Source organism: Danio rerio, chromosome 23 (assembly GCF_052040795.2).
Source record: "Danio rerio strain M-AB ecotype USA chromosome 23, GRCz13ab, whole genome shotgun sequence".
Classification (NCBI taxonomy): Eukaryota; Metazoa; Chordata; class Actinopteri; order Cypriniformes; family Danionidae; genus Danio; species Danio rerio.
This window is the reverse complement of record NC_141043.1, coordinates 5235001-5246879: the sequence shown is the minus strand read 5'-3', so window position 1 is coordinate 5246879 and position 11879 is coordinate 5235001. Positions and strand designations below refer to the sequence as shown.

Genomic DNA, 11879 nt, shown 5'->3' with positions numbered 1-11879 from the left:
CATTGTTTTATTTGTGTTGTTTTGAAGAGTACTCACACATACTGTAAATGTGATTGTAAATCATAAATCATATAAGTGAAAAGGAGTGGAGGTTTGCCTGTAAGATCCACTTAAACGCAGTTCAGAATTCATATTGCACCTACTCAAGCCAACTTATGAATAGGTGGCTAAATCACAGGACTGATTGCGTCAATCTCTGACTTCAAACTCCAGGAATTGGTTGAATAGATTAGCTACGGTGTTCAGTGTTTTTATCCTGGACCTCCTGAAATGTCAAGGGTGGCTAATACAGTTCCAGAAACCACTGCTGTCATTCACATTTACTCACAAACAAACGCTGCCATTCTTCCACGCTCACCATTTATAAAGACATTTTTTTCTCCAAACCCTCTACTGCACGCACTATGATTTATATGAAAAAAATGTGACTGTTTTTCTTTTCTTAGAATGGCTTAACTTGAAGTTCTGTAAAAAAAAAAAAACTGTGAGAAAAGGAATGCTTGAGGTACTTTATGAGATGTTGCCATACGGCAACAACGTCCAGCAATGGATCTAACTTAGAAGTTTCTAATTTCATTAATTCATTTATTTTCTTGTCGGCCTAGTTCCTTTTATAATCCGGGGTCGCCACAGCGGAATGAACCGCCAACTTATCCAGCAGGTTTTTAAGCAGCGGATGCCCTTCCAGCAGCAACCCATCTCTGGGAAACACACACACACACTCATACACTACGGACAATTTAGCCTACCCAATTCACCTGTACCGCATGTCTTTGGACTGTGGGGGAAACCGGAGCACCCGGGAGAACATTCAAACTCCACACAGAAACGACAACTGAGCCGAGCTATAAATATATATATATATATATATATATATATATATATATATATATATATATATATATATATATATATTGTTACAACCCCTAGGCAGTCTAGGGAAGTGGGGTTGCACACTTGATCAAGGATTTTGTTCAAACAAACACTCAAAGAAAATTGAACTCAAAGTAATGACCACATACAAGAATTGCTGTGCAAATAAAGTGATTTATTACAAGTGGTGATAAGTGAAGCAGTAAGTGAGCTATTTACAATATTTACAATTCACAATCAAAACAAAAACCTAAATTAGAAAGACTGGCTATGGGTGGCGCTAAAGCAAAGAAACAATCAAAACCAAACAGTCTTACTAATATCAAATCCCCGCTAACCTAGTCTAATAAACAATAATGTGAAAAATAAATCTTCAACGTCCAAGACGTCTTACCTAAACTACACTAACTATCCACTTAACCAAAAATACACGGGTTGGCGCTCACCCCCTTCCCTAGTGTATCTCTAGACAGTTGAACTCCTATGTGTTGAAATGTATATCACGTGACCTACTTACCTACCAGTCTTTCTACCAAACCTCTGTAGGGAAACATGAGGAAAGGGAATGAATGATTACACAGGTAAGAACAGACAGTGACTAAACCAAAATAACAACACAGTGTAAATAAAGGATAAGACGGACTATATATCACAACAATACTTAACAAAATGGGGATATAAACACAGGTTCAATCAAGCGAGCAAACAAGCACAAAAACCAGTGACAAGGTGAGCCAACAAAGACTGTCAAACTGCTGGCAGGCAAAAAAATATATAGTGAGCTGGAGTAATCTGATTGGCTGAAACTGGAACCGAGTTGTCACAGAGGAACCAATCAGCATAAAGCAGTGTCAGGATTGGTTGCATGAAGTGGATGTGAACCAGCCAATCAGGAACAGCAGTAGGCAAAAACAAGGAAGTGAACTGGAGTGATAAAAAGAAAAACACAATGAGACACATAGTAATACAACCATAAATAACCAATACGTGCTGGCACGTAACACCTCCCCACTAAAGAACAAACATATAATGTTTGTAAAAGAAATATTTTTAACAACGAACATTCAAACATAAATAAACAAATCCACAATAACTGAATTGTCAAATTTAAAACTTACGTGTCAGGTCGAGACAGGGTATCAGCCACAATATTCTCTTTCCCCTTCTTGTGTCGGACCTCAAGGTTATAGCTTTGTATAATCAGTGACCAGCGCATCAGTCTCTGGTTCTGATTATACATGCGTGACAGAAAGACAAGTGGGTTATGGTCTGTGTAAATCACTACTGGAGTTGAGCTGGAACCCACATACACTTCAAAATACTGTAGAGCCAACAATAGAGCAAGAGCTTCCTTCTCAATCGTTGAATAATTCAACTGGTGTTTGTTGAACTTACGGGAGAAGTAGCAAATCGGATGGTCAATTCCTTCCTTATCTTCCTGCAGCAGGACAGCGCCAGCTCCTACAGCACTTGCATCTACCTCCATTTTAAAAGGCTTTTCGAAATTTGGAGCCATTAACACTGGAGCTTCACACAGAAGTGCTTTAATACTTTCAAAGGCATGCTGGCATTCTGATGACCACTTAAATTGCCTAGAAGGGCTCAGTAAATTTGTAAGAGGCGTTACCACACTTGAAAAGTTCTTGCAGAAGCCACGGTAGTATCCCGCCATTCCTAAAAACCTCCGCAATTGACGACGAGTATTTGGGGTAGGAAATTCTGCAATGGCTGTTACTTTTGCTTCTACTGGGCGGACCTGTCCTTGACCAACCCGTTTACCAAGATAGGTGATGGTTGCCTGAGCAAACTCACATTTTGCCAAATTCAGGGTTAGATTAGCATTGGCTAGTCGTTGGAACACAGTTTTCAACTGAGACATGTGCTCTGGCCATTCAGAAGAATAGATCACTACGTCATCCAAATATGCATTACATCCTGCAACTCCTGCCAGTACAGTAGTTATCAAACGTTGAAACGTAGCAGGTGCATTGCGAAGTCCGAAAGCCATAACCTTATACTGCATAAAGTGATCAGGGGTAACAAAGGCCGATATGTCAGATGCACGAGGTGTTAATGGCACTTGCCAGTAACCCTTTAACAAGTCTAGTTTAGTCACAAAACGAGCAGAACCCAAGTTATCAACACAGTCCTCCATGCGCGGCAATGGATAGCAATCAGGAACTGTCACTGCATTGACCTTGCGGTAATCAGTGCAAAAACGATTTGACCCATCAGATTTGGGAACGAGAATGCAAGGGGAGCTCCATGGACTACAACTTGGAGCTGCTAGTCCATTTTCACATAGATATTCCACTTCCTGCTTCATAATTTGTCTCTTTCGGGCATTAACACGGTAAGGATGCTGTTTGATTGGATTGGAGTTATGAATAACAATATCGTGTTGTATAACAGAGGTTTGCGTCGGAGTGTCATGAAACAGTTCTGGGAATTGCTCAATCAGATTTTTAACATCCTTCTTTTGGGTTTCTGTCAAATGAGTCAAGTGTGAGGACAAGTTTTTCAGAATTTTAGAGTTCTGTAACAAAGCACATTGCTGTGGAGCATTGCGCAGCACCAATCCATCCTCATCTGCCTCTGTGGAAATGTCAAAATCCATGTTCATTAGTGCAATGGGTTTTGTCACTTCCTTTTTCTCAATTTGATCTTGTCGTACCAAATATGCTTTGAGCATGTTAACGTGACAAACACGGGTTTTTCGTCTCCGGTCAGGTGTGCGCAGGACATAATCAGTATTACTGATTTTGTGGTCAATCACATATGGCCCTGAAAATCGTGCAGACAATGCAGAACCAACAATTGGCAAAAGGACCAGTACTTGGTCTCCTGGTTTAAATTCACGAACCACAGTTTTAACGTCAAATCTTTTCTTCATTTTACCTTGCACAGATTTGAGTGTCTGTTGTGCCATGGAACAAGCATTACGTAATCGCTCCCGAAATCTACTCACGTATTGGGTCACATTCGTTTTGCTACTAGATTCCGAATCTAAAAGTTGTTCTTTCAACACTTTAAGTGGGCCACGGACAGTGTGTCCAAACACAAGTTCAGCTGGGCTGAATCCGAGGGACTCCTGTACTGTTTCACGTACCGCAAACAGCATCAGGGCCACTCCTTCATCCCAGTCATTGCCAGTGTCTAGACAGTACGTTCGCAACATGGATTTCAGTGTCTGGTGGAACCGCTCTAGTGCTCCCTGACTCTCTGGATGGTAAGCACTGGAAACACAATGTTGAATAGAAAGTGACCTTAACACCTCGTTAAACACATTTGACATAAAATTTGTCCCTTGATCACTCTGTACGACTTTGGGTAGGCCAAATGTAGCAAAGAATTTGGTGAGAGCTTTAATGATTACGGGTGCAGTGATTTTACGTAATGGTATGGCTTCAGGAAAACGTGTAGCAGCACACATTATTGTCAACAAAAATTGGTTACCGGCTTTCGTCTTTGGCAACGGACCTACACAATCAACAATTACCCTTTCAAAAGGTTCCATCAGGATTGGTATAGGATTAAGAGGAGCAGGTGGGATTACCTGATTAGGTTTACCACTGAACTGGCAGGACTGACAGGTGCGGCAGTATCTGGCGACATCTTGCTTCAACCCTGGCCAGAAGAAATGCTTCAGGATCCTGTGATAGGTTTTCGTGATTCCTAGATGACCAGACAAAACATGATCATGGGCAAGAACTAATACTTGCTGTCGGAAAACAGAAGGAACAACCACCTGATATACAGTACTCCATTCATCATCTTGCTCCATTGCAGAACTCCACTTACGCATCAGTAGTGCATTCTCAACAAAATAACCCACCTGTTTCTGTTTCAACTGTTCTCGAGGAACGACTAATTTGAAACATTTGGATAAAGTTTGATCTTTTTGTTGGGCAAGGATGATTTGCTCACGAGTCAAATTTAAGTTCAGATTGACCTGATTATCAAATGCACACTTTTCAGTCAGAGGTTGTTTTTCAACATTTGTCACTTTGTTACTCACAGTTGCATCATCTACAGTCATAAATGAATCAGATAAAGTAATCTCATTGTTCGTTTGCTTCTGCTGAGCTCGGGTCACGACGCATGCGAGAAAAGTCTCAGGGAATGCATCTGACAACTTGTCACAAAATGAAGGCATGGGAGATTTATCAAGAACCTCGCAAACAGGCATCACCTTACCACCAGCTATATCGTTTCCAAGAATAAGTGATATGCCTTTTACGGGTAATGCAGGTCGAACTGCCACATGCACAAAATCATTGACCAGTTCGCACTGTAAGTGGATTTTGTGCACAGGTGCTTTCACAATTCCCATCTGGATACCTTGCATAAGGATGCTGGATCCAGCTGAGGTTTGTTCGTCAAACGGTAACGCATCAGCAGCTATAATGGAATGACTGGCACCAGTATCACGAAGAATGTTTATTATGTGCTGGTCTTCAGGTTTACCAGTTATCGAAATTGATCCTTTAGTTACGAATGGCTTGTAACTTTCATCAAATGTATTCTCAAGTTGTTCCTTATTCTCAGGTGCAGATTGGACAAAACCAACACTTTTAGGTTTTTGATTTTTGTTTTTCAAAGCACGACAATCGTTTATCAAATGTCCAATTTTTCGGCAATAGAAACAGACTCTAGTCTCTTTTGGAATTTCGGACTTTGCCAGTGTACGAGAACTAGAGGAACAAGCAGGCGGAGTGACAGTCACAGACTCAGGACGAGCAGAGGGAAACACGGGTTTGTGTGTAAGAACAAATTCGTCAGCATGAACAGCAGCTTCAGACAAAGACGTTACTTTCTGTTCATTTAAGTAGAGAACCACACGCTCAGGGAGACAATTTTTAAATTCCTCAAGCAGAATTAACTCTCGTAAAGTACTATAATCGGCTGTTTTAGAAGCACTACACCATTTGTCAAATAAAATGCTTTTTTCCCGTGCAAATTCTACAAATGTTTGCTGTGGAGTTTTCTTGTGTTTGCGGAATCTTTGTCGATATGCTTCTGGTACTAGCTCGTAAGCGCGTAAAATTGCGGATTTTACAATATCATATTTCAAACTCTCTTCAACAGAAAGTGTTGCACAGACTTCTTGGGCTTTGCCACTCAGCTTACACTGCAGAAGCACAGTCCAGATGTCTTTAGGCCAATTAAGTGTAGTTGCAATACGTTCGAACGCAGTAAAGTAAGAGTCAACCTCATCTTCACGGAAATTAGGAACAAGTGAAATTTGTTTACTTACGTCAATTTGGTTGAAAGAAGATTTAACATCTGGCTTGATCACCTGACCAGGCATGAGTACATCAGTACTGACCACAGGAGAAGTCATAGCAGCCTTAGCAGCAGCGTCCAGCTCCAACTGGCGCAACCTAACTTGCTTGTCAGCTTCAATCTCGAGACGCCGTATCTCAAGCTTAAGATCCAGTTCAGCCTTATGTGTCCGTGCTTTCTCCTGAGTCTCATACTGGAGTTTGGCCAGACGTAGCCTAAGTCTGCCATCTGTCTTTGAATCAGTAGAGACAGGGGTTGATGGATCAAAGGGCGGCAACGCAACTTTAGCCTCAACCTTCGCTTCAACGTCAGTTACATTACTACCATGCCCTGCACTTTCAGGACTGCACGGCCTTTCAGCTGAATAGTTAGGATCAAGTTCAGTGACATTCTCACTAGTGGTCTGAAATACTCCTATTTCAACCAAATGATCGTAAAGTATTTTCTTAATAGTTTTTTTCAGAAATTGGCGACTGATCGAAATTTGAAAATGCTCTGCAATTTTGAAAAGTTCGTCCTTGCGGCATTTATCAAACTGCTCGAGTGAAGGATTATTAAGAAAAGCTTCCACATTAGACAATGCCATTTTTTTAATCACAAGCTAGTCAGAAGCAAATAGACAAATTCAGTAACTCACTCCTCTAATACTACCTCTAGTATAATCCACAAAATTACTTTGGGTACAAAAAGAATTGAGTATCTGTAGAACCAAAATCCTCAGAAATAAATGTTGGGATGTTAATTATCCCGGACGAGCCCCCAAAAATGTTACAACCCCTAGGCAGTCTAGGGAAGTGGGGTTGCACACTTGATCAAGGATTTTGTTCAAACAAACACTCAAAGAAAATTGAACTCAAAGTAATGACCACATACAAGAATTGCTGTGCAAATAAAGTGATTTATTACAAGTGGTGATAAGTGAAGCAGTAAGTGAGCTATTTACAATATTTACAATTCACAATCAAAACAAAAACCTAAATTAGAAAGACTGGCTATGGGTGGCGCTAAAGCAAAGAAACAATCAAAACCAAACAGTCTTACTAATATCAAATCCCCGCTAACCTAGTCTAATAAACAATAATGTGAAAAATAAATCTTCAACGTCCAAGACGTCTTACCTAAACTACACTAACTATCCACTTAACCAAAAATACACGGGTTGGCGCTCACCCCCTTCCCTAGTGTATCTCTAGACAGTTGAACTCCTATGTGTTGAAATGTATATCACGTGACCTACTTACCTACCAGTCTTTCTACCAAACCTCTGTAGGGAAACATGAGGAAAGGGAATGAATGATTACACAGGTAAGAACAGACAGTGACTAAACCAAAATAACAACACAGTGTAAATAAAGGATAAGACGGACTATATATCACAACAATACTTAACAAAATGGGGATATAAACACAGGTTCAATCAAGCGAGCAAACAAGCACAAAAACCAGTGACAAGGTGAGCCAACAAAGACTGTCAAACTGCTGGCAGGCAAAAAAATATATAGTGAGCTGGAGTAATCTGATTGGCTGAAACTGGAACCGAGTTGTCACAGAGGAACCAATCAGCATAAAGCAGTGTCAGGATTGGTTGCATGAAGTGGATGTGAACCAGCCAATCAGGAACAGCAGTAGGCAAAAACAAGGAAGTGAACTGGAGTGATAAAAAGAAAAACACAATGAGACACATAGTAATACAACCATAAATAACCAATACGTGCTGGCACGTAACAATATATATATAAACAGAATTATTAGCCCCCCTGTTTATTTTTCCCCCAATTTTTGTTTAAAGGAGAAAGTTTTTCAACACATTTCAGAGTGAAGTATGTTTATAAACTAATTTCGAGAGGATCACGTGCTTATGATTTATCACGGCCGGTCTCGTTTTAGCTAATCATTATCTTCCAATCATATGAGCCCTAAGCTACTATAAAAAACCACAGTTTTCAGTCCACTTTATCTTCATTTGGAAGAAACCCCCCTTCTTCCCCAATTCTCCTTCTTGACCATTGATCGGGCGGCACGGTGGCCCAGTGGTTAGCACTGAGAGCCTCACAGCAAGAACACCACCGGCCTAGTTTCGCCGGTATTTCTGTGAGGAGTTTGTATGTTCTCCCCGTGTCCGCGTGGGTTTTCCCCGGGTTCTTCGGTTTCCTCCCACCGTCTAAAGATATACATCATGCTTAAGAATCAAGCATGCTTTAGCCCCCTTCTCAGGTGTTCCCTTAGCTATCGCAGTCGGGGAGTTCTGAGATCCACCGAGCTCAGGCTCCCCTCTAGCTCTTCGAACGGGGGGAAGCCCCGGGCCCGAGGATCCCTTGAGCTCGGGGCTCTCTCCCGGGACAGCATGCCAAACAAGCTTTGATAGATCATTAGCTAAGTGTGAACGCTTGAAACATAATAGTTTTAATAACTCATCTCTAATAACTAATTTATTTTATCTTTGCCATGATGACAGTAAATAATATTTGACAAGATATTTTTTCAAGACACTCTTATACAGCTTAAAGTGAATTTTAAAGGCTTAAATAGGTTAACTAGGCAGGTTAGGGTAATTAGGCAATTTATTGTATAATTATAGTTTGATCTGTAGACTATCGAAAAAAAAATATAGCTTAAGGGGGCTAATAATTTTGATCTTAAAATGGAGTTTAAAAAAATTGAAAATTGCTTTTATTCTAGCCGAAATAAAACACATAAGACTTTCTCCAGAAGAAAAAATATTATCAGACATGTTGTGAAAACATCATTTGGGAAATATTTAAAACAATATTCAAATGGGGGCTAATAATTCTGACTATAACTGTATCTATCTGTCTAAAAAAATGTATGAACGTGTCCCGCAGCACGAATGCTGCTAAAGTGGTGACTTAAGGCTCACTGGAGAAGACAAAAATAACAATTTTGAGAAACAACCTTTAGGTATATGTAGGTGTTGAGTTTGATAGTATGACAAATGAAACACTTGTAAAAAAAAAATGAAATAAATAAAAAAATAAAAGTTTTTCCAAAAATCCAAAATCTCAAAATTGAGTTTGTCGTCTCACCTTCAAATAATCTTTCTGTTTTAAGCCATTGTAAATATATTTTAGATACATGCCCAGTGTCACTTGATCGTGGGCTTTCTGTCATCCACCTTTTCCTGCATCCATGAGGAAATGAGAAACATGATATGAGAGGTGACCAGACTGCACACTTATAACAACACAACTTAAGCAATCTGCAAGAAACAGGAAGCAAAATGGGGAAATGAACAGAAATGAGTAACTGCTGTAACTTAATGTCTAACTCAGTTGTAAGAGATTGATTTGTTTTGAAACTCAAAACTTCCTCCGCAAGAGAAAAAATACAAAGCGTTCATTAGAATTAAAGCTTCTGTAAAATTGTACTGTCAGATAAAAATCCATGAACACATGATCATATGTCAAACTGGCTGAGAAGAGACATTTAGTAGATTCAGTAGAAGCAAATGATTTGCATATATGCAAAAATAATCATAAATAATAAAAAGTACTTGCTTCTAAATAAAGCCCTCCAATTTATTTATTATTTTGGTATTATTGATTTATGCAAATGATTAACCTCTGGTGCACGGTCAAACATTTATTATTAGAATGAGGTTAAAAGCAAATTGTTGTCCACAGGCACCTGTTATGAATTAGGCAGAAATATAAATTCCTGATCCTCTCATTCAAATTATGGGTGTCAAACATTTGGCTCTTTAATCCAGTCATGAGATGATTTGAACAATCGTATAAAATAGCAATAAAAAAAAACCGTATTAATTAATTTAATTAACTAATTTAATTAACTAATTAAAACCAGTGCTCGAGTCAGCAAACTTCTTGCTGTGAGGTGACAGCTCTACCCACTGCGCCACAACGTCACCTCTGTTTTGTTATTTACTTTAATGTCATAATAATCCAGTCCACATCTGAATACAGTTCTTAATCCATAATGCAAAGACCTTTATATTTATTATTCTGTATATTTATTAACGTGAAATATCGAAGGGCTGTATGACATGAGCATTTAGCTAAATCAGTGTTCAAAAATAAATTACAACAGCTAAAAATGGGAGACTTAGATTTCAAACTCAATGTTTTTTGATTAATGATTTTTCTTCTCTATTTTTCCATCAAATATAGCTCCAAACAAAGCCTGCAGTGTTTCATTGCTGCTAAATTTGCTAGAAACAGATTACATATTTAAAGCATGATGGTCATTACAAAAGGTTCATTGATTGAAATGATTCTTTCATGAATAGATTTTATTTTCTTTGATTGTTACAAAACCATTTCTTAATATGCAATATTTAAAGGATTATGTTCATTTGGGTAATATGAAATGAAATATAATCTTGTTTTTATTGTGTGACAAAAGAAATCCATACCATAGAAAATGAAAAACCTCTAAATACCATCAATTTTTTTCTTCTAAAATGAGCATTTTTATCAGGCTTCTGTAGTTAGGTAACTTCACGTTTATGCCAAAGAATAAGTTATTTTCATCGTCATCAAAGTTAACTAGAAATAAATCAAACTCAACTCTGAGGCAGAGAATAATGCTAATTTTCAATGGAAATTTCAGATGCCACTTACGTTTTTGCATCAGAACTCTTATAGATATATAGTTGGTCAGAATTGTTAGCCCCCTTTTGATTTTTCTTCTTCTTTTGAAATATTTCCCAAATGATATGTAACAGAGCTCGGAAATTTTCACAGTATGTCTGATAATATTTTTTCTTCTGGAGAAAGTCTTATTTGTTTAATTTCAGCTAGAATGAAAGCAGTTTTTAATTTTTTAAAAGCCATTTTAGGGCAAAAATTGTCAGTCCCTTTAAGCTATTTTTTTTTCTGATTTTTCTGTCTACAGAACATTATACAATAACTTGCGTAATTACCCTAACCTAGTTGACTAATTAACCTAGTCAAGCCTTTAAATGTCACTTTAAGCTGTATATAAGTGTCCTGAAAAATATCTAGTCAAATATTATTTACTGTCATCATGACAAAGATAAAATAAATCAGTTATTAGAAATTGAGTTATTAAAACTATTATGTTTAGAAATGTGTAGAAAAAAATCTTCTCTCCGTTAAACAGAAATTGGGGGAAAAAATAAACAGGGGGCGAATAATTCCGGGGGGCTAATAATTCTCACTTCGACTGTATATTTCCCAGTGATGGGTTGCAGCTGAAAGAGCATCCGCTGCATAAAAACATATGCTGAATAAGTTGGCGGTTCATTCTGCTGTGGTGACCCCAGATTAATAAATTGACCAAGCCGAAAATAAAATAAAAGAATGAATATATATATATATATATATATATATATATATATATATATATATATATATATATATATATATATATATATATATATATATATATATATATATATATATATATATATATTAGCCCCTTTTAACTTTCCTAATTACCCTAACCTGCCTAATTAACCTAGTTAAGCCTTTAAATGTCACTTTAAGCTGTATAGAAGTGTCTTTAAAAAGATATTGTCAAATATTATTTACTGTCATCATGACAAAGATAAAATAAATCAGTTATTAGAAATGAGTAATTAAAACTATTATGATTAGAAATGTGCTAAAAAATCAAAGCAGAAACGTAGGAAAAAATAAACAGGGGGGCTAATAATTCAGGGGGGTTAAAAACTCTGACTTCAACTGTATAATGAATTAAACTAAACTGTATACCTGTAT

The 11879-nt window shown here is 37.8% G+C and overlaps 1 protein-coding gene across 1 annotated transcript; it reads right to left on the bottom strand.

The window, feature by feature from the left end:
- Positions 1–1027: 1027 nt before the first annotated feature.
- On the bottom strand, positions 1028–7629 carry LOC147838144 (uncharacterized). Its single transcript, XM_087306432.1, has 2 exons — positions 1992–7629; positions 1028–1797 (listed from the first exon to the last, which is right to left on the bottom strand). Exons 1-2 carry the CDS (start codon positions 6743–6745, stop codon positions 1725–1727), a joined length of 4827 nt encoding a protein of 1608 aa, XP_087162558.1. The 5' UTR covers positions 6746–7629; the 3' UTR covers positions 1028–1724.
- Positions 7630–11879: the final 4250 nt, after the last annotated feature.